Here is a 24,520-nt window from a genome sequence, read left to right as displayed (position 1 = left end):
ATTTTGACTGTTTTTATTGTAGTTAAGAGCTCTTTTTTGTATTCTTAATAATACGTCCTGATTGGTAACATGGGCGGTACAGAATATCTTCAGGATTCGATGATAAAGCCACATTTCGAAAACCTCAATTTTCTTGCAGGTGGCGTCTGTGAGAGTCCACGACTCAACTCCTTACAACAGTATAAGAAAGATATAGTAACATCGTAGTAACCTGATTTTTATGGGTATTGCTAAATTATGACATTTGAATAGCTTAATGTTGTTCTGAAGCTATTTCCTTGTGGCATTTTTATAATTAAGTATTTTCTATGGGAAATATATGGAATTTACTATGGAATCTCTAACGCGAGAATTTTACTGTCATCGTTGCATTTGGTTGTCTTTTTAAAGACAGATCACATGCTATGATTTTTTTGCGACGGATATTCTTGAGTTGGGATTGATTTCATGTAATCGAATGAACTATCTTTTAGTAAAGTCGTCCCAGGAACGCAACTCATAAATATTGGCGATATCATTTGAAAGTCTTCTACTTTAAAATGTATAACATACGTCTGAATTGCCAATATAAATGAGTCGGATTAAATAAATTATTAGAAGAATTTTTTTACTTAGCAACAACATTTCTGTTTAATTTAGTAGTATTTTGTATTTTGACAACGGCACCCGATTTGGGCGTCGAAACGTTAATAAAATTATGTTTTCAATTTAATTGTGGCTTATTTCCCATATAAATAGTTAATCATAAAAATGCTACAATGAAATAGCTTCAGAACAACAAAGTTAAGATGATTTACAACATATGCTGCACTAATTTAATGTAACCGCTAGAAAATTTAACATGTTAATTTCCCCATAAAAGACTAAATACATGGCTATAACAGCAAATCTAATAAGGTGTAAAGTAGACTGGGGGTCAGATAATAGAACAAGTCATGGAGTTTAAATATCTAGGCATCACACTATCTAGCTACGGAAAGCTCGAAACAGAAGTGGAATATGGAAACAATATGGTCTTCTACTATGGAATTAAAGTCTTCTACTTTAAAATGTATAATATACGTCTGAATTGCCAATACAAATGAGTCAGATTAAATAAATTATTAGAAGAATTTTTTTACTGAGCAACAACATTTTTGTTTATTTTAATAGTATTTTGTATTTTGACAGCGAAACCCGATTTGGGCTTCGAAACGTTAATAAATTCATTTTTTAGTAATATTGTGGCTTATTTCCCATAGAAAATACTTGAATAGCTTAGCCATTTTTTGAAATGCAGATCTTGCTTTCTCTATCCTACAGTTGATTTCTAGAGAATGGCCCCAATTTTCATTGACGTTCGTACCAAGGTAGGTGTACGTTTTTACTATTTCTATTTGTTGACCGTTCACACTGATTCGTCCAAATTACTGTTTCTTCTTAGAGATCACCATACACTTTGTTTTCTTAATGGTTAGTGAAAGTCCATATCTCTGACACTTCTGTGATTCTATTCATTAGCTCCTGGAAGGCTTCAAATCTGTCAGCGAATACCACGTTATGGTCTGTGTTTATGTTATTGACACATTCTCCGTTAATTCGAATTCAGACTTCAACATCATCTACTTCTTCTTGAAGGATTTCCTCACGGTATATGTTGAACAACAGTGGTGGTAGTATATATCCCTGTCGGACCACACATTTGATTTTCATATCGTCGGATTTTTCTGCTTCTGTCTCTGTCCGAATAGACGATGTTTGATTCCAGTAAAGATTGCTAATAATTATTAGATGACATGTGTTTAAGTATTGGTTAATATCTCCATCAGCTTGTCGTGCTTTACTGTATCGAACGCTTCATGGTAATCAATTAAGCGTGAATAAATATAGCAATTTACGGGAGTAAATTGAAGTTAAATTGGATTTAAATGGGAGTATTTAGAACATATGGACTGGATATAAACACCAGCAAAACCAAGCTAATGATCATCAGCAAGGAAAACATTGAACGTGTCTCACAATACAACTACTTGGGAACTATAATCATTGAGTCGTAGAATACCCAAGAGATTAGATGTTGCATCGCAAAGTCAAAAAGTGCATTCTTGACTATGAGCTTTGCGTTCAAGAGCCATGACCTCACCCTAGAAACAAAAATAAGGTTCCTTAAATGTTACATGTACTCAGTGCCTCTATGCGGAGTAGAAACGTGGACATTGAAGGCGGAAACTCTATCGAAACTTCGTGCTTTTGAGCTATGGTTGTATAGAAGGATCTTGAAGATACCATGGACAGACAAAGTCACCAATGAAGAAGTACTACGGAGTATGAACACAACCGCAGATTTGATCAACATCGTGAAGGGCCATAAATTTCAGTACTTGGGATATATAATGAGAAATCAAGGCAGATACGAGCTACTCCAATGCATTTTGCAAGGTAAAATTGAAGGAAAAAGGGTCCCAGGACGAAGAAGAATATCCTGGCTTGCTAACCTGAGAGAGACTTCTATAGAGAGACTTCAACACTACTATTTCGTAGAGCAACCAACAAAATCATCATAGCCAGAATGATCGCCAACGTTCGGAACGGACAGGCACCCTAAGAGGAAGATTTAAGACAGTAAAATAGTAGATCAGGTTATATTCAAAATGTAGATTATCAAAATTCATTGTATGTATTGATATTATTGTTCATACTAATATACATTTTTTTATTTTAGGCTCGCTCGGACTCGATGGCGAGCGTGTACTCAGGAGCAGGAGAGGGCAGGTACGGAACTGTTGCAGTAAGAGGACAAGTAGAGTTTGGACTGCAATATAACTACAAAGCAGGAGCGTTGGAGATCCAAATCAAACAGTGTAAAGATCTAGCACCTGTCGATACGAAAAGAAATAGGTCGGATCCTTACGTTAAAGTAAGTATTTAGCACCAAGTTATCATTTTATTTTTAGTATTAACTTAATCTTCAAAAGAACATTGCAAATACTATGTTTTTGTCCTACTAAGTTTTAAACCTTCTACCTCAAAAGCTTACCTATCTCCTCTGTTCCAGTTTTTGTTCTAAATCCCTTTCAATATTTTCTACTAACAGTACTACAGTATCATCATAGCTGTATTCGCGCAGCATGCCTCGAACCTATCCTGAACTTACCCAGAAGGAGAACGCCTGCGCATTAGCTGTTCAGAGAGAAAAATCAACCTTATCGAACACCCAATTTTGTAATGCGCAGGCGTTCTCCCTTTAGGTAAGTTCAGAATGTGCTGCACGAATAGATCTCATAAATTATGCACCAGGGAGTATTACCCTGTAGTTTCATGAAATGTATCTGTCTCATAAGGACATAAGGACTAAACACTGAGACCTAGTGCAATCCTACTTTCGCATGAAACTTATCAGTCTCTCCAAAACGTTTAAATACCACAGTAAAATTGTATATAAACAAATTAGAACCACGCTTAACTATTTAAACAACTATTTGAACAACAAAATATTTTAAACAAAGGTTAAGGACGAGAGAGCGTTGGTCTATATATGAGATATGAGTGTCATAGTTTGTTGTCAACTTGGAAATTTTTTAACAGGTATGTAAACTCACTGTATTTAAAGGTCAGGCGTCGTGTTGAGGTAAATATATAATAGTTCATTTTAGCGTTATTCTCTTTTACTCATTATGTTCTCCTCGTATGCCTCCTCCTTTTTGATAAAATCGCGGAAGAAAAGTTATGGATAATATTGTAGAAGAGTTAGAATTAGAAGAGTTAGTAACAAAATGAGAGGAACAATGAAGAACACATTATGCAGGGTGTCCCGAAAAGATTGGTCATAAATTATACCACAGATTCTGAGGTCAAAAATAGGTTGATTAAACCTCACTTACTTATGTACAATAGTGCACACAAAAAAAGTTACAGCCCTTTGAAGTTCAAAATGAAAATCATTTTTTTTTTCATATATCGAAAATTCTTAGAGATGTGGCATTCTTATGGCAGCAGCATCTTAAATAAAAATTAAAGTAAAATTTGTGTACCCCATAAAAAATTTATGGGGGTTTTGTTCTCTTAAACCCCCCCCCCCCCAAACTTTTGTGTACGTTCCAATTTAATTATTATTGTGGCACCATTAGTTAAACACACTGTTATTAAAACATTTTTGCCTCTTAGGACTTTTTCGATAAGCCAGTGTTTATCAAGATATTTTGAATATTTATCGAATTCACCACATATTTGTATATGGTTAAGTACGATTATAGAGACCTGTTAATAATCTGAAAATGTATTTATAATTTACATTTTTAGGTATATTTTGAAAAAGAAGCCACATCTCGATAAAAGGTGACTTATCAAAAAAAGACTAAGAGGTAAAAAGTTTTAAAAACACTGTGTTTAACTAACGGTACTACAATAATGAATTAATTGGAACGTACACAAAAGTTTGGGGGGGGGGGGGGTTTTAGGGATCAAAACCCCCATAAAATTTTTATGGGGTGGACAAATCTCGCTATAATTTTATTTTAAGATGATCCTGCCATAAGAATGATACATCTCTATTTTCAATAAAAAATCTAATAGTTTTCGATATATTGAAAAAAATCGATTTTCATTTTGTAACTTAAAAGGGCTGTAACTTTTTTTATGAGCACATGTACTAAGGTAAGTAGGTTCAATCGAACTATTTTTAATTCCAGAATGTGTGGTATAATTTATGACCAATCTTTTCGGGACACCCTGTATAAAAACAGTCACAATCGCATAATCAGTCAGAAAAGGCAATACGAAATATTAGATTAGATTATGTTTTAACTTTTATGAGCCTTTTTGCTTGCCGTAGCAAAAGCTATATCAAAATAGCGAGTCGGACACATCTCTAATTGCCACTGTCTTGTCATCACATTGTATGACAAAGATAGCGAATGCTCGATTTCGAAAATATCACCACGGACATGGTGTTCATTTTTTTCGAATCCTTTAAAAACTAATAAATATTTTTGAAAAATTTAAACGCAGAATGAAAGATTATATCATTAGCGAGGACCGAAAGTCCCTTAGAATAAACAAAAACTTTCTTTTGAATGAGACATTTGAAATTAAAAGTCACACTCAATTTTCTCTTCTTTTTCACCCCCGTAACTTATTAAAATAAACATTATAGAAGTTCTCAAGGACTTTCGGCCCTCGATATTAATGCAATCTTTCATTGTGCGTTTAAATTTTTCAAAAATACCTATTAGTTTTCTCAGGATTCGAAAAATTTGCGCCGAATACCGAATAATGCATATGAAGCATTAGTCAAAAATTTTGCGCCTATATCCTTAAGCTAGACCATTTCACGAACGATGAAATGGACTATATTATGTATAACAACGAGTTTCTTTATCGCATTGTGGTAAGCCGTTTCCACAATTTGATTTCTATCTTGATGTTGTAAAGCTAATTATTAATAGCTGCAAAAGTCATTTCTGCCTTTAGAGCATGAACGGTATCAGTGCATTAAACAATTTCTGTTATAATTAGTATGATTTACTAATTACACGATATTTCCATGATTATACAATATATGTTCATGTTGTTTATCGTTAATAATGTGTAAATACAAACGATTTTAGAATGCAGTATGTTACAAAGAAATCTTATTTGATCAATTTAGCGTATTAGATGTATTTTTTCTCATTTTATTGCGTAGATCCTCTTGTATTCGTTTCTATCTTATAGTATTTCTTCTGTCATACACTCTCATTTTCTTCTTTTTTGTACTGCACTCAATTTTGTTTCTTGAACGGTCTTTAATATACCTATTTTTTATTTTGGTTCAGTTTTCCTCAGTACTTTCCTCTTTGCTTGATGCCAACTTTATCTTTTGTACATTATTCCTCTCTTACATTTAGTACATTACGTACATAATACACTATGTTTTAGTTCTATTTATAGGTTTCCAGAGGTAGAAATGTTCAAAATATGTAATATATTGTAATAATAAGTGGGGTTTTTTTTTATTAGAGAATAATGTAATTAGTTTGATTATAATCATTAATAAATTTTTTAGGTGTATCTGTTACCTGATAAATCCAAAAGCGGCAAACGAAAGACGAAAGTGAAAAAGCACACGCTCAATCCAGTATTCGACGAATGTCTCAAGTTCCACATTTCTTTAAACGGTTTAGAATCAAGAACTTTGTGGTTAACGGTATGGCATTCGGATATGTTCGGACGGAACGATTTCCTAGGGGAGGTCATGATGACTTTAGAGAATAAAGTTTTCGATGATCCTACGCCCAAGTGGTATAACCTTCAAGAAAGGGTAAGTCGAATATATGTATAATATATACATGATAATTTCTTTGAAAAGCTTATTTTGTAATATCATCATTAATATCAGTCCTAGATGTCGGTTTCTACATTGCTATGTATGGTTAATACTATTGTATGGAACGGAGGCCTGGACTCTTAACATAACATTGATGAACAAGCTAGAAGCCTGTGAATTCTGGCTTTATATAATTATCTTGTCATGAGGAGAATAGTTACATATAGGGAGCTGCTTAAGATCAAAGTTAGAAAAGTTAACCAACTGCAACACATAACGAAAAACCAAAAGTACCGTCTTGCGCAACTGATAATCCAGAGGAACATTGAAGGCAAACGGGATCCCGATAGGCGCCAGATTTCATGGCTTAAAAATATCAGAGACTGGACCGGCCTTGATTCAACATATTTGTTTAGAGCTGTATTGGACAGAAGAGATTTGCCGGTGTAGTCGCTAACCTCCACTAAAGGAGACAGCACCACAAGGAGAAGATATTTTCTCTTTTTCTTTGAATGTGCTTTCTCTGCAATTCTAAATCTATCTAATGGATGAAACATCTATTTGCATCAGATATCTCTACCAACTTGAGTGTAAGTTTAATTCACCATTTGTTTTAGACGGAGCCTTTCGAAGATGTTTCTTCATACAAAGGTGATATTATAGTTTGTTTGAAGTTCATACCTCCAGATATGACAGTTCAAAAGAAAGGAAAACGATCTAGAGGAGCTCTTCACGTGTTGGTCAAAGAAGCCAAATCACTGACTGCCGTCAAAGCGAATGGAACCTCTGATCCATTTTGTAAAAGGTTAGTATGCTAACATTATGTCAAAAATTATTGTGTCATGTCACCTGTCAAATTTCACTTGTCATATATTTGCTAGCAACGAGCTGTCAATACTGATGGAATGGCCCGGTCCCATTCAAACAGTGAAGAGAGATTGCGGCCAACATACAAGAGAGAGGTCCTAGAGAGAGACAGAGAATGTCAGGGAAAATTTGCTGCAACTACCACCAGAGTTGCCAGATGTGATTTTATAAATCCCCCACTTAGAAACTAAAATTTCCTTAAATTGAAGCTCAAATCCCCCAAATTTAAATTTTTGCGGCGATTTAATAAATTAGTAGTTAAATGTAGAGAACAGTGAACCAAAATTCAACAGATATAATTCGAAAATATCAACAGAGAGCCCTGGAAATAATTCATAGGTCTTATATAGCCCAGTAAATAAACGGGAAAATACGGCGAGACCGTGTAATTTTGAGGGGCAACTCCGAATTGCATGAAAATTTGGATTTAGGTTCTACTTACCCTCCACTTCAAAGTTGAAATTGCACCGTTGGTTGCTTTTACTTGGAGGGATGACAGTCTCCCCTTCTCGGGGGTAAAAAACCATAGGTTCAAGATAAGACCGGAAATGACTAAATTGACTGATTTTAACCATTATTTGTACTATAGAGTTTTTTTCGTCAGTCAATACTTTTCGAGTTATTTGCGATTGAAAATGTTTATTTCAAAAAAACTACGTTTTCGGACGGTTTTTCGCAAATAACTCAAAAAGTAAATATCTGATAAAAAAAATATTTTTAGAAAAAGTGTAGCTTATCGAAAAAAATTTTTAGAAAAAGTGTAGCTTATAAAAAACCGAAAAAAATGGTGTATCAGTAAAATCTATCAATTGAGTAAAAACAAAGTTGTAGCTCATGAAAAATACGTTCTTATTCGTCTAACTCCAAATCGAATATTTCAAGGTGAAATCACCGAAAAATTAAGCACTTTTCGGGAAAACCCCATTTAAACTTTTTTAAAGTGTTTATTAAAAGCTTTATTTTAATTGTTCATAAAAGTCTCTAGCATTAAAAATAAGCGAGTTCAAAATAAAGTTGGCCCTCTTTTTTTTTGGTAAAAAAATCATGAAAATCTCCCCGTGTTTAACTCCCCAAATGAAATTGATTCCTACTTCTTTACAAACAATTTACTTACTTATCTATTTTTTATATGATCTGTCAGTCTAGCCGGTTTAAAGTGCTTATTTTTGAAAGAGTTATCGTTGAAAAAACTTGAACGGGTCACTATCCACGAGTGTATGCAAATTTTTAACAGCCATATCTTAACCAATTTTTGTCTCACGAAAAAACAAAATGAAACTAGCATATTTATAATAGCAAAACCTATATTTTTTGACTCCTTAAGATTTTTCTTATCGCTAATACATTTTAAGTTATTTTGGAAAAAGAAAATTTTTAGAAATTTTTTTTTACTATTAACCATATTTTTTCAAAAATAAGCACTTTAAACCAATCAAACTTACAGATCGTATAAACAATACACATACAGTTAAAATAAAGGGTAAAGCGGTAACGATTAATTTTATTTAGGGTGCTAAATAGAAGGAGGTTTTCACGATTTTTTTTACTAAAAAAAGGCGCCAACTTTTTTTTCAGTGTAACTCGTTTGTTTCTGACGATAAAATTTTTTGTAAAAAACAAATATAAAGCTTTTTTTAGATACTTTAAAAGTATAAATAAGCTTTTCCCAAAAAGTGCTTAATTTTTCGGTCATTTCGCGTTGAATTATTCGATTTGGAATTAGACCAATAAGAACGTATTTTCATGAGCTACAACTTTACTTTTACTCAATTTATAGACCTTGCTGATACACCATTTTTTTCGTTTTTTTAGAAGCTACGCTTTTGCTAAGAATATTTTTTCCGATAAAATATTTACTTTTTGATTTATTAGTGAAAAACTGTCTGAAAACGTAGTTTTTTTGTCGAAAAATCAATATTTTCAATCGCGAATAACTCAAAAAGTATTAACTAACGTAAAAAAAATTATAGAGCGAAAGTTGCTTATAATCTGTCAATTTATCCATTTCCGGGCTTATTTTAAACACGCGGTTTTCACCCCCCGAGAAGGGGTGACTGTCACCCCTTAAGTAAAAGCAACCAACGACACAAATTCAACTTTGAAGTGGAGTGTAAGTAGAACCTAAATCCAAATGTTCATGCAATTCGGAGTTGCCCCTGAAAATTACACTCCAAAACGGTCATTTATTGGGCTAATAGTCTTCGATTATATGAGAGTATAATATACAGTTCGATGTATATTCGCAAATTTAATTTACCTTGGCCCCTTAAAATCTTCCATAATCCCCCCCCCCCAAAAAAAATCCCCCAACCATTTCTGCTTATAAAAATTCCCCTAGAGCTTTCAAATTACTCAAAAATTGTGGGAAAATACCCCAATCTGGCAACGCTGGCTACCACCATCAATTTTTTTGTTTACGAAAGATGGCGATTATCTTCTATCCTTCCTTGACTATACTCTCTCATCCTGGCCGCATTAAATTCACTTCTTGCCCATTCCATCAGTATTGACAGGTCGTTGTATGCTATTAGTCATATTTTCAGGGCTGCTTTATCCATTAGGCAATATAGGCAGTTGCCTAGGGCGGCAAATTATGAGAGGGCGGCAAAAATACTGTACAAAAAATATTTGTAGTATATAAAAATTAAAATCGAATAACATTTAAGTACATCGTACATCCATCAACGGAATATAAGTGGGCATTCATTTCTAGAAAAAAAATTGCATTTTCTAACACTATTCATTCAAAAAGGACAAACGTCGTATATTTAGGAATTATTGGAGAAATTATATTTGGATATAGGGATTATTGGCAGCACCGCAAAGGCGGCGGGCGCACTGTTCTATAATTTTTTTAAACTGAATCCTTTTGGGTTATTCGTGGTTGAAAATTTGCCATTTTCATTAAAAAAAGTTGCCTTTTCGGACGGTTTTTTGCGAATACCTTAAAAATTATGCATCTAACGAAAAAAACTATATAAAACATTTTTGTAGCTTATGAAAAATCAAAGAGATTCGTTCCTTCGTAAGTCTTCTGCTGATAACAAAAAAAGAGATATGGTAGGTGAAAATAAATTTTTTTGTGCATGCTCAAAGGGGTGTGTTCAACTTAATAACAGAGAAATGGTCAATTTTAAGGGTATTTCTTTCATTAATGCTATCAATTTCTTTTGTAAGTACTGCCTGAAAAGACCTTTAAAACGACCGCACTGTTAAATTTCGATTACATTCAAACTAAGCGAGATATGGTGCAACAAAAAAGGATGACTAATTTATTTTAAGATAAAATGCGAAGTATGTATATTTTAACCCCTCATCCACCAGATTTAAATGCATCGATTTGCTTCTACAATGCCTTTAACTATAGTGGTATTTCTATGTTCAACAAGTTGGACGGGTTTAAAATGTATGGTTTTTGAAAAAAATAAGATCAAATTATAGATCATTTTAATTTTTTTTTTAAATCTTCCTTTTTCTCTATGTAACACGAAAATGATAATGAGATAAAGTAATGGAAAGAAAAATAAAATTGTTATCTAAAAGAAAACCTACATTTTTGTAAAGTGTTTTTTTACGTATCTTTTATCACTTTCGAATTCCATGGAGAAAAAGGAAGATTTTTAAGAAAATTTAAAAACGCGCTCTATAATTTGATCTTATTCTTTTCAAAAATCATTCATTTTAAACCCGTCCAACTTTTGAATATAGAAATAACACTATAGTAGAAGGTATTCTAGAAGAAAAACGATGCATTTAAATTTTGGTGGATGAGAGGTTAAATATATGTACTTCTCATTTCTCCTTAAAATACATTAGTCATAAGTTTTTCTGCATCATATCTCGCTTAGTTTGAATGTAACCGACATTTAACAGTTCTCGTTTTAAAGGTCTTTTCAAGCACTACAAAAGGTATTCGTAGCATTGTCCCCCTAAAATCGACTATTTCTCTGTTATTTTAATTTGAATACACCGATTTGAGCATGCACCAAAAAAAATCCCCTTTCACCTACCATCTCTTTTTTTATTAAAACTAGAAGATTTATGAAAAAATTAATCTCTCTGATTTTTCATAAACTACAAAAATGTTTTATATAGTTTTTTCGTTAGATCCACAATTTTTATGGTATTCCCAAAAAACAGTCTCCGAAAAGTGTCATTTTTCAATGAAAATGGCAAATTTTTAACCACGAATAACTCAAAAAGTATTGAGTTTTCAAAAAAAATTATAAAACAGTTATTGCTTAGAATTAGGTTCTCTGGACACTTCCGGTGTTAGTTTGATAAAAAAAAATTCCACCCCCGAGAACGGGTGGGAACCACCAATAAGTTAAAAGCGTCAAAGGATATAGCGCAGACTTTGTTTCTTGAGCTGTTCCCTACTTACAGTGAAAATATCAAGCAAATTGATGCAGTAGGATGGAATTCGGAGCCAAATACCCTCACTGCGCACTGGCTGCACTAATAGATACCTACATAATTCATACATGAATGCATTCACTTATTCACTTAAAGGTTCATTTGGATACCACAATAAAATCACCAATCACCAATAATTGACATATCTAAATATTTAAAGAAGAGTGGATTGAAAGATATTATCCCTAATTTTGATATTGCTTTGCGCATTTATTTGTACCTCCCAGTTGCCAACCAAAGGTCATTTTCGAAAATGTCAAGAATTTAAAATAGTCATGAAAATAATTTCCGATCAAGTATGACCAGTGTGACTAACTAACCCGAAAAATCCGGGACATGGCCCGAATTACGAAGTCGTGTCCCGGCGTCCCAGACAAGGCTTCCGGGCCATCCAAATTTTCAACGTTTTGGTAAAATTCTATTTTGAAATTTTGAATACGTTATTCTTCTAAATTCACATCAAAAAGAATTGGTGGGACGAAAAAAAGTCGACAGTTTCTAGAGATTAATTCTAATACCACATCTAAAGCGCATGCATTTAATATCGATAGACGGTGGCCTTTTTCGTTTCTGTATTTTAATTATCTTCTCCTGAAAAAAAAATGGCCCAATTTTCATTGAAAAGTCCCGGATTTCAGGTATTTTTTTCAGCCTTGTCCCGGATTCGACTGAATTGGAGTTGGTCACACTAAGTATGACGCAAGAACGTCTTAACAATTTGTCGATTTTGTCCATAGAAAGTGACGTAACAAAGGCGATAAATTATGACGACATTATAGATGATTTTTCCAATGAAAAATCAAGAAAGAAATCTGATGTGATCGACCTGGAATGAAAATTTTTATGCATTCTTATTTAAATAAAAAAATCTGCTTGCAATTTTTTTTTCGTAAAAATGGTACATGCCTGAAGGGCGGCTACTAGAGAATTGCCTAGGGCGTCAATTGACCTAAACGCGGCCCTGCATATTTGGTTATTCGTGTTTCACCGAATATAACAAAGATCAATTTTTTCAGTTACCTTCTCCCTGACAAAGGTCGGAGTTCCAAACAGAAAACTCCCGTTGCGAAGCGAACCACCAATCCTGTATGGAATTATACCTTCATATACGACGATGTAACGTTACAAGAATTAGCTGAAAGGTGTCTAGAGTTGACCGTTTGGGATCACGATCGACTGGCCAGCAATGAGTTCCTGGGTGGCGTTAGGTTCTCGTTAGGAACAGGTAAGATCAACAAAGATTTTTGTACGATTTTTATTTCAGGCCGAATTTTGGTTTCTATTCTCCCCGTGTTAAAAATATGAGTAGCAGTTGAGTCTGTATGGCCAATCTATTTCCATATTTTTCCTTTAACTGTAGTAGATATGTTAGTTTGCTTTGTTTTTTTCTCATAATTGTGTACTAGTTATTCTATCGGGCCAGTATATTTTCAGGATTCAATTTACAAATTTGTTTTATAAAAATTGCCGTTTTTTTAGTTCTAGTTTCGTCCTGTTTCGATGTATCAGCTCCGTAAAGTAGTATATACTCTTCATACGTTAATTTAGATTAAAATTTTTGTTGTTCCGATATTTCGTTTATTTCTCTTCACACCTTTTGTTTGGTCGTGGCCTTTAGTTCTGGTCTTTTGCTTTGCATTTTAGTATTTAGGGCTCTTTTTGGCAGTCTATCGGTCTCCATTACGAATATTGCATATTGAAATCATATTGTTAATAATACCATTGTTTATATAGGGATAGTTGGTCACCCCAATAGGAAAATTTGTTTGATTCTGATTGAGACAGTCACCAGATGTCCCCACAATTTCTGTCAGGATCGCAACGTAACGCGTAACTAAGCTACATCCAAAATGCATAGACAGCAAGTTGGATACGATCCTATTCATAACACCCCAACTCGCATACATATTAAGAAAAATAAATATACAGGGTGTAACAAAAATACAAAAAACCTAACTTACCTTAGTACAAATATGCACATAAAAAAAGTTACAGTCTTTTGAAGTTAGAAAATGAAAATCGATTTTTTCGAATATATCGAAAACTATTGGAGATTCTTTATTGAAAATGGACATGTGGCATTCTTATGGCAGGAACATCTTAAACATCTTAAAGAAAAATTAAAATGAAATTTGTGCACCCTATAAAAATTTTATGGGGGATTTTGTTCCCTTTTGTCCCCCCCCCCCCCCTAACTTTCGTGTACATTTCAATTAAATTATTTTTGTGGTACCATTGCATTAGTTAAATTCAATTTTTAAAACTTTTTTGACTCTTAGTATTTTTTCGATAAGGCAGTTTTTATCGAGTTGCGGCTTCTTTTTTAATATGTTTACATAAAGATTTTATGGGGGTTTTGTTCCTTTAAACCCCCTAAATGGTTGTGTACGTTCCAGTTAAACTATTACTGCGATACCATTAGTTAAACGCGGTGTTTTTATAACTTTTTTGCTTCTTTATATTTTTTCGAGAAGGTACCTTTTATCGAAGTGTGGCTTCTTTTTTAATATGGTTCAAAATATACCTAAAAATGTAAATCATAAATAAATTTTCATATTATTAATAAGTCTCCATAATCGTACTTAATCATATACAAATATGTGGTGGATTTGAAAAATATTCAAAATATCTTGATAAAAACTGACTTTTCGAAAAAGTACTAAGAGACAAAAAAGTTTTGAAAACATTGTGTTTAACTAATGGGACTACAATAAAAATTAAATTGGAACGTAGACAAAAGTTTGGGGGGGGGGGGTTTAAGGAACAAAACCCCCATAAATTTTTTATGGGATGTCTAAATTTCACTATAATTTTTTCTTAAGATACTGCTGCCATAAGAATGCCACACTATTTTCAATAAAAAATCTCTAATAGTTTTCGATATATTGGAAAAATCGATTTTCATTTTGTAACTTCAAAGGGCTGTAACTTTTTTTGTGCACATTTGTATTAAGGTAAGTTGAGTTCAATCGAACTATTTTGGTCCCAGAAGGACATCGCACACATCTTATGGAAAATATAATGTCACTCAAATTCAATAAAATGTATACCAATAGATTCGTTTTAAATTAACGATCAAATCTTATCATTGCGCCAACTCTTTATTTTCAAAAATAAGAGCAGAAATTGATATAAATAAATCTGAAATCAAATGGGTAGGTACATAAGTTAGAGAGAAAAAAAATATTTTAAAATACCCAGATTTTCGGTACTCCATAAATCAGCGGATTAGTTTCACTAATCCGCTTAGGCCCAGCGGGATTTAAGCTGTTATGAATAGCACTCAGAGCAATAATGATTGTAAACTAACATTTTATGGACTCCAAAAATGTGATTTCGATAAACTTTAATTGCAATTTGCGCCGTAATTAATCATAATTAAGAGTTGGCGCAATGATAAGAATTGATCGTTATATTAAAACGAATCTAATCGTATAAATTTTATTGAATTTGAGTGACATTATATTTTCCATAAGATGTGTGCTATGTCCTGTATTTTCGATGACCTGTATTTTAGTTACATCCTGTATATGGAAGAATATATTTAGAAATTGAATTAATGCTGTCATGCTATTATATATATATAATTTATAGTAGCATGACATCATTAATTCAATTTCTAAATTTATTCTTACTTATGTATATATTTATTTTTCTCAATATGTATGCCAGTTGGGGTGTTATGAATAGGACTGTATCCAACTTGGTGTCTATGCATTTTGGATGTATCTTAGTTACGCGTTCGTTGCGATCCTGACAGAAATTGTGGGGACATCTGGTGACTGTCTCAATTTGAATCAAACATATTTACTTATTGGGCTGATCAACTACCTCCCTATATAAACAATTATAATAGTATTGTTAATAATAATTTTGAAAAAATTGGGTGAAAACGTTGAATTATCTACGTTCGTCTGTCCGTCCGTAAACACATCTCCTCCGTCATTATACCAGGTAGAATGACAAATAAGGTGTCAAATGAAAGCTTATCACCCAACGATGGTACTGAAGGTGAGAAATTTGACCTAGGACTTCCGATTTTAGAAATGCAACCGGAAGTACTCTAAAGTCGTCGGAATAGTACAAGCGACATATTTTTTGACGCGCCTTAGAAAGACGACAACAGATATATACTTCCGGTTTCATGGCTGTCTGTTCGTCTGTCCGCAAATATAACTCCTCCGTTATTAATACAGATAGATGGCAAATGAGCTGTCGAATGAAGTCTCATAACCCAAGGATTGCACTAAAGATGAGAAATTTGACCTTGGACTTCCGGTTTTAGAGTTGCAACCGGAAGTACAGTTTTAAAGTCACCGTAATAGCATGAGCGACATATTGTTCGACATGCCTTAGCAAGATGTGTGTAGCAAGACACATTAGACCAGTGCAGAGAGCTCTAAAATGGACCAAAAAAATAAAAAATTAATAGCAGGATGAGACCAATTCCAAATGAAAGTACACATATTAGATAACATGTGGAACATTTTTCACTAAATCTGGATGAGGGGAACATGGGTTGGGGGAGTGTTTTTAGGGGTGAAAACGGTTAATTACGATTTGCGGCAAAACGGCACATCCTATCGAAAAAAGTTAAATCGCAAAGTTGTAGGCAATAAAAAGATCTACAACTTTTGTAAATAAATATTTTTCACATAACCTCAAAATATCCGAGAAAATTGGAAAATTCGATGTTTTCGATTTTATTTTTTTTTTCTCACTGAAAAAAAATTTTTTTTTACCAAATATGGTGGAAACTTACCTCTTTCTGTCCCAAACACGCTGTAATTTTTCTGTATAAAAATATTTTTTAAAACTCTTGTTTTTTATGTTTAAGGGAAAATGTTAATTTTTTCAATTGAAAAATCTCCCGAAATTTTTTTAGCTTTTTTAAAGAAGTTGGCATTTTTTTTGTTTATTGAAACCTCTATTTTCTGGTGGTGTAAAAAAATATATACGTTACTGTGGAAAATTTTGTCACAAAAGGCAAAAATTGGAAATTTATTTTCAACCTCTCACCATTTTCAGATTCTCAGACGTAATATAAGTTGCATAGCGAGCAGGAACCAACGGACCATCTGTTAAAAATTTACTACACTAATGCCGTTGTCTGTGATTTTTAATTTTGTGAATAAATTATAGTTAAAAAAAATAAAAAACACGCTTTTAAAGCACTAAAAATTTAAAAATAAAATATTACTAGCTTTAATTTTAAAAGTTATTTTTAAATTTTTAGTGCTTTAAAAGCGTGTTTTTATTTTTTTAAACTATATTTTTTTTTTTAAGTCGGCCTACTTACCTATAAGCTACATTTTTTAAAACTTTTTTCTCATGAACCAAATTAAAAGTCGCAACAACTTTTTTAACGAAAAAGTTTATTTAATACAAAAGAAAGTAATTATTATAATTTTAATGGCCAATTTTTCATCAATTAATTAAGTGTTTGCTTCTTTGATGGCATTTCTTCATCACATTCCGTAATGCCTACAGATTCTGCAGTTTCCTCTATGCAGCTTTCCGCAGCTATGCAACTTACATTACGTCTGAGAATCTGAAAATGGTGAGGGGTTGAAAATAAATTTCCAATTTTTGCCTTTTGTGACAAAATTTTCCACAGTAACGTATATGTTTTTTTACACCATCAGAAAATAGAGGTTTCAGTAAACAAAAAAAATGCCAACTTCTTTAAAAAAGTTAAAAAAATTTCGGGAGATTTTTCAATTGAAAAAATGCTTACATTTTCCCTTAAACATAAAAAACAAGAGCTTTAAAAAATATTTTTATACAAGAAAATTACAACGTGTTTGGGACATAAAGAGGTAAGTTTCCACCATATTTGGTAAAAAAATTTTTTTTTCAGTGAGAAAAAAAATAAAATCAAAAACATCGAATTTTCCAATTTTCTCGGATATTTTGAGGTTATGTGATACATGCTTATTTACAAAAGTTGTAGATCTTCTTATAGCCTACAACTTTGCGATTCAACTTTTTCCGATAGGATGTGCCGTTTTGCCGCAAATCGTAATTAACCGTTTTCACCCCTAAAAGCGCTCCCCCAACCCATGTTCCCCTCATCCAGACTTGGTGAAAAATGTTCCACATGTTATCTAATATGTGTACTTTCATTTGGAATTGGTCTCATCCTGCTATTAATTTTTTATTGTTTTTTTTGCTATATGCACTGGTCTACATGTATAATTTTGGTTTTTATATCATTTCCGGTTAAAAAGTTCTAAGCGGAAGTGCCATATTATAGTCGCAGAAATACCACATGTGACATATCAATCGAGGCGTCTTGAAAAGTCGAGCTTGAATCTTTAGTTCCGGTTTTGAAGTCATTTTCGTTTAAACCGTTAAAACCTAGGACTTACGAAGTCTAATTACTTATTTATGTTAATAGTCTGTCAAAGAACATCATAAACGTCATCTATACTACAGACTATAAACCACAAACAAGTTTTCATTATTAGTGCAGTCCTGGACGTCTTTTATAACTCTATTATATAATACATAATTTAAAAATGAAGACACTAATTCTGTTTAGCACCACATCCCAAGTTGGAACTTTACCAAAAGTCTTATCTCCGCAATACGAAAAAGTTTTCTGCGGTTATTTCCAGTTTTCTAAATTTACAACAAATGCCGCTTAAATTAATTATACAAACGAAACTACCACCAAGTTTTCGTCTCCGCGGCAGGGAACTTACTCAAAACTTCCGGATAATGCTAAAGTTTTATCAGCAGAAGACATAATAAACTAGAGCCAAATGTTCTGCTTGATTTCTATTTCCAGATATTAATTAATTTAAAGGATAATTCTAAAAGTATAGAATAAATTATAAACAATAACAAATTGTTTTGTTGTTTGCGGCTTGGAAGAGACTTTTCGTATAAGGATAGTATCCAATTAATGCCAGCTTCTGTTATAAGAAGAATGATACTTTAGAAGCATCTCTAGATCTTCCTTTTCGTGTGTCTTATTCTTTAAGGAGATTGGCGATCATCACGACCCATTTTACTTTGTCTGCTTCAGTTCTGAAGAGTTTCTTTCAACCACGACGTGCGCCTTCTTCCTCGGCCCTCTCTTTCCTTTCACTTTCTCACTTCCGCATCAACTCATATTTTTCATTTCTTAATATATGACCAAAGTACAGTTGAGTCCGCGAGTCTTTACCCATGCGTCATCATTTAAAGCATACGAAATAAGTCGAAAATCTATTTCACGCAACAACAACTGACAGAAAGTGGCTACTGTTTCGATTACGGGTTTTATTATAAAATTTGACGTTATCAAATATATTGTATAGGTAGAATGTCAACTGTAAGTTTTGCTTCAAAATTTTTGTGCAGAATTACAGCTATAGTATTTTTACTACAAAAGCGATATTACGTAGGTCAAAATTTTTGACGTGAGAGAACTGTCAAAACATTAGAATGTGACTTTTCATTATTGCCATGTTTATAATAAACATGGCAATAATGAAAAGTCACATTCTGATGTTTTGACAGTTCTCTTACGACAAAAATTTTGACCTACGTAATATCGCTTTTGTAGTAAAAATACTATACATTTGAAGTAGCTTAATAAATTCGTTTATTATTATTGATTAATTAATATATAAACAATTTATAAAAAAATTCAATAACATATTTTATTTTTGTTATTTTATTCACTTTGACGGAAATCAAAACACAATCATTTCTTTACTGTGTGAATGACGTTAGCTTTGTATGTTTTAAATATTAATTGCCAAAATATAATTATTTACCTTAAAATTTCAAAGCCCAATATAAAATTAGTTGTGAAAACAACTGTTTGTGTAATATAAAGAAACTTCAAAACGCAAAAATTCGACAAAAACCGCAAAAAATTCAACTGACTGACAGCCACAAAAGTAAACAAAGCAGAAACGTCAAACAAATTGTGCTTAAAATATGAAAACATACCGAATCGTCTTTTTTTGTACCTATCTCTTTTCAATGCACTGAGTCTCGATGGTTAATAAAAATAACATGTGTTGTTACTTAATAACAAACGGCAGCTGGTTTGTCATGAGTTTCATGCGAGGAAGAGAATGATGCTAGATAAAAAGTATGTGTTTTATCTCGCCAGGTATTAATGACGCACGGGTAAAGACTCGCGGACTCAACTGTAGCTTATATTTTCGCTTGTAATGTTGAGTGTTTGTTTTTTTTTCTCGCCTTTCTTAATGTTTCCGCGTCTGTTACATGTTGTGTCCAAGATATTTTCCATATTCTTCAATAATACCATGTGTCAAAGCTGGCAAATCTTTTTTCAGTTGTGGCCGTAATTGTGCAGTATATAAAAGGGCAGTGAATCTCAATACTCTAGTTCTATTTCTATTCCCAGTCTTCCATTGCATAATACTGTTTTCATCTTATTGAAACCGCTTCTGGCCATCTCAATGCTACATCTTCTTTCAAGGCTGCGGTCCCATTGTTCATTAAGCTAACATCCCAAATAATTGTATCTGGCTACTTTCTCTAAAGCTTTTCCTTGTTTCATTGTTTCATTTTAATCTTGTTCTTACTGACAATCATGATTTCGTCTCCGCGGCAGGGAACTTACTGAAAACTTCCGGATAATGCTCCTAAAGTTTTATTAGCAGACATAATAAACTAGAGCCAAATGTTCTGGCTGATTTCAATCTCCAGATATTCATTAATTTAAAGGATAAATCTAAAAGTATGGAATAAATTAAAAACAATAACATATTGTTGGTTTAAAATCCACTTTTAGGACGCTGTAGTGACATCTCTTAAAGAAAAGAGAAAAGTCTCAGATATAGTTCCAGATATAGAAATTGTTATTTAAATCTGAAACTTTTCTTATTGAAACCCCTTTCTTGTAACATTCTTAATCTCTGACTTTTACAATTTATAAGACAAGAGACGACGAATAAAGAAAGCGAAAAGGACTCTACAATATGCAGTCGCATTCCGCTTTCATTCGTCTAGGAAAAAAGGTCCGAAAGAACATTCCTAAAACTCAAAATCTGAGTAAAGATAAAAGTAAAAATGAAAGACAATTTATGTTTCCTTTCGGTTCAAAGGCTATACACAATCTCCAGTCAGCTGTTTCTGTCTTACGACGTCTTCAGTGGAGCTGCGTGCACACCTCTGAATCAAATCGAAACAAACTGTCTATTTAAGTGTATTAAAAGTGGAGTTTAAACTATTTTTGAAATTCCACTTAAATAGACAGGTTGGTTCCCTTTTGATTCAGAGGTGTGCACACAGCTCCACTGAAGACGTCGTAAGGCAGAAACAGCTGTCTGGAGATTATGTATCGCCTCTGAATTGAAAGGAAACATAAATTATCTTTCATTTTCACTTTTATCTTTACTCAGATTTTGAGTTTTAGGAAAGTTCTTTCGGACCTTTTTCCTAGACGAATGAAAGAGGAATGTGACTGCATATTGTAGTCCTTTTCGCTTTCTTTATTCATCGTCTCTTATCTTAGAAATTGTAAAAGTCAGAGATTAAGAATGTTACCAGAAAGGGGTTTCAATAAGAAAAGTTTCAGATTTAAATAACAATTTCTATATCTAAGACTTTTCTCTTTTCTTTAAGAGACGTCACTGCAGCGTCATGAAATCGGATTTTAAACAAACAATATGTTATTGTTTATAATTTATTCCATACTTTTAGATTTATCTTTTAAATTAAGTAATATCTGGAGATTGAAATGCGCCAGAACATTTGGCTCTAGTTTATTATGTCTGCTGCTGATAAAACTTTAGCATTATCCGGAAGTTTTCAAGTAAGTTCCATGCCGCGGAGACGAAAACTTGGTGGTAGTTTTCGTTTGTATAATTAATTTAAGCGGCATTTGTTGTAAATTTAGAAAACTGGAAATAACCGCCGGATAACTTTTTCGTATTGCGGAGATAAGACTTTTGGTAAAGTTCTAACTTGGGATGTGGTGCTAAACAGAATTAGTGTCTTCATTTTTTAATTATGTATTATATAATAGCATTATAAAAGACGTCCAGGAGTGTACTAATAATGGATCCTTGTTTGTGGTTTAGAGGCCGCATATAGATGGCGTTTCTGAGATCATTTGACAAACTCAGATCCAAAACGAAAAAAAGATAAAAAATTCTAAGAGGGTATTCGTAAAAATAAACTAAATTATTAACAACGTCCTTTACACTTGTAACGCTGCCTTGGGTTGTCCTGATGTATTCATTGTGCCTCTTTTGATGTCCCATTTTACCGTTTGCCTCCCATTCTATGGTTCATTCGTCGTTACCATAAATAAACTGTTCATCACTTTTAGGTCCGGTACTTTGGGTCTCGATTATCTAACAGCCGGCTAGTTAACCGGGGTTTAATCGTTACCTCTTTAGGGTCGCTTGCGTTGTAATAAATGCAATTATTATTATTATTATACTTATTTATAATTATAATAATACTTGTAATCGCATTTATTACAACGCAAGAGACCCTAAAGAGGTCCCGATTAAACCCCGGTTAATTAACCGGCTGCGGCTGTTAATCGAGACATAAAGTACCAGACCTTAGTTTGCAGGATCGCCATGTATTGATATAAGTAATGCCACGTGTTGTGGTGCCTTGATCCTTAGTTTTTCGTTGATTTGATGATAAAATACAACGGTTTCACAAAGCATTATATTAACTTATTTATAGTAACAAATACAATAATTAGTTGATCTTTTTATATGTCATAGTTATATTTAACTATTTATCCAAATAACCGTGTCCTTTGCAATGCTATATCGGGTTGCCACACTTCTTCTTCTTCTTTTTGACTGTCTTTACAACTCGATGTGAGTCTTCGCCGTTGGCACTGTAATTCTCCCTCTAGCTTCTAGCCTCTTTTTCCCATTATTGTATCCCAATCCTAGATAAATCGGATTCAACATCATCCTTCCATTTTTTTCTGATCTTCTACCGTCTGGTCTCTCAAAAATACTGTCTTTAACCCTCTGTCTTCCTCTGATCTTACCACATGATTTCTGCCCATCTCATCCGATTAGCTTTTATATGTTTGGCAATGTTTTCAGTACCATAAAGATTCGCAAATTCAGCATTACTGCGCCTTCTGCACTCTCCTGTCAATTCACCTCTTTGATGGCCAAATATTCTGAGAACCTTCCTTTCAAAGACCAGCAGCTTATTTATTTCCCGCTGATGTAGAGTCCATGTTTCACTTCCATATGTAACAACTGGGCGAATAATAAACATGAAAGGTACAGTCGTAATTTATATTTTCTTTTTAACAGCTTATATCTTAATAATGACGATAGGCTTGGACATCTGTGGTTGAGTGTGTCTTCTAAGTTATTATAATATCTGCCTAACTCCTCTTCTTGGATTTTTGATTACGAGCATGTATTTCGTCTTCTCTTCATTTATTCGAATGCCCAGACTACCTGTTTTTTCCTCGAGTTCTGAAAACACTCGAGGAACAAACAGGTGGTGTGCGCGTTCGTATTAATGAAAAGAAGACTGGTTGCCAAACGACTGTGTTTATTTAACGTTGCTCAAGGTGTGTTTGTTTACTTGTTAAGGTCAATTCCAGATGAATTTTGACCTCTCGCTTTCAGTCTTAAGTTTATTTAGTCTCTAAATTTTGAAACATCTTCAAAAGTAGCCTAGTTTTTTAACTTTTGGTCTTAAATTTGCATTTTATTGATATTTTTTCTGTATTTTAGGCAAACACTATGGTAAACCCGTCGACTGGATGGACGCTTCCGGCAGAGAGCTCTCCCTGTGGAAAAACATGTTGGAAAAGCCCAATTTCTGGGTGGAAGGTTCACTATCATTAAGATCATCGCTGGAATCCCGCGGTTCATAACGTTTTCTTCCCATTTTATCATTAAACAAAACTATGTGCGAAGTCGTATACAGAATGTTACTATAATAACCGATATTTTTTGAATGTTTGTTGATACGGTAGTGATTTGTACATGAGTTCATAAAATGTATAATCATTTTACGCTGTAAGTAAATTTTTATTACTAGTTATTTAATGTATACCTTTTTAGGTAAATGTAACTCTAACAAATTATATTTTCTTATCATAATAAATGTTTTCTATGTTAAATACGTCTTTTTTATTTTTATTAGAAGAAATAATTGTTTAAAATAAAATAAATTAATAAAGTAGGTAGTAAGCGCTGTCTTAAGAACTAAGTAGTAGCAGGTAGATGGCCTGAAGATTGGACAAAATCACTATATTCATGCCTATTCTGTGACTCATTTCGGTGATAGAAGTAAGTAAAATCGAATAGAAGTGTCGAATAGAAGAATGGCTGGACCGATTTGGCTAATTTTGATGTTGAATTATTTGTAGAAGTTCAGGGAAGGTTTATACGGTTTTGGTTTTATATAGCCATTTTAGTAGCCACCAAAAACTATACATCTATATGTGTAAAATGCTCTTTTCACAGTGTTTGTTGCCATACTCCTCCGAAACGATTTGACCGATTTTTATGAAATTTTACTCCTTTTTTGACAGGACTGAGAATAGGTTGTTATCTATTTTTCGTACCCGTACGTAGTATGGTAAGTGACAGTAATTGACTTGCTGTTGCGTTTAGTAAATGTCAATTTCCGACTTATCATCGACTTATTTCGTATGCTTTAAATGATGATGCACGGGTAAAGATTCGCGGACTCAACTGTAATTATATATTTAATTTAGACATGTTGTCCGAACCGAACCTTAATTTATTTGCTATTTGGCATCTGAATGTTTGCCAGTCACAATGTTGCCATACCTTTTTTGTTTATTTCTTGTACAATTTCAATCAGTGGTATAATGTACAAGAATAGCATACGATATATTTCTTATGCGTTGATTGATAAATGTATATACCAGTATACTTGTATATTTTTATCAATCAAAGCTCATATTCTGAACAAATTATTAGAAAAGAGGCCATTTTTGGTAAAAGTTATTTA

At 33.1% G+C, this 24,520-nt stretch overlaps 1 protein-coding gene across 6 annotated transcripts in view; it reads left to right on the top strand.

Annotated features, from left to right (window-relative positions):
- LOC126884772 (uncharacterized) overlaps positions 1-23,660 on the top strand; it is a 786,660-nt gene extending 763,000 nt beyond the window's left edge. For all 6 annotated transcript variants that reach the window (XM_050650993.1, XM_050650991.1, XM_050650992.1 and 3 more), the window contains 5 exons: positions 2,702-2,896; positions 6,023-6,277; positions 6,901-7,088; positions 12,583-12,791; positions 23,269-23,660. In XM_050650993.1, the coding sequence (XP_050506950.1) occupies positions 2,702-2,896; positions 6,023-6,277; positions 6,901-7,088; positions 12,583-12,791; positions 23,269-23,411 (990 nt within the window). In that variant the 3' untranslated portion in view covers positions 23,412-23,660. The remainder of the gene's footprint in view (positions 1-2,701; positions 2,897-6,022; positions 6,278-6,900; positions 7,089-12,582; positions 12,792-23,268) is intronic.
- Positions 23,661-24,520: the final 860 nt, after the last annotated feature.

The sequence above is a fragment of the Diabrotica virgifera genome, chromosome 5 (assembly GCF_917563875.1).
Source record: "Diabrotica virgifera virgifera chromosome 5, PGI_DIABVI_V3a".
Taxonomy (NCBI): domain Eukaryota; kingdom Metazoa; phylum Arthropoda; class Insecta; order Coleoptera; family Chrysomelidae; genus Diabrotica; species Diabrotica virgifera.
The sequence above is the reverse complement of the archived record's forward strand: the minus strand, read 5'-3'. Positions and strand labels throughout refer to the sequence as shown.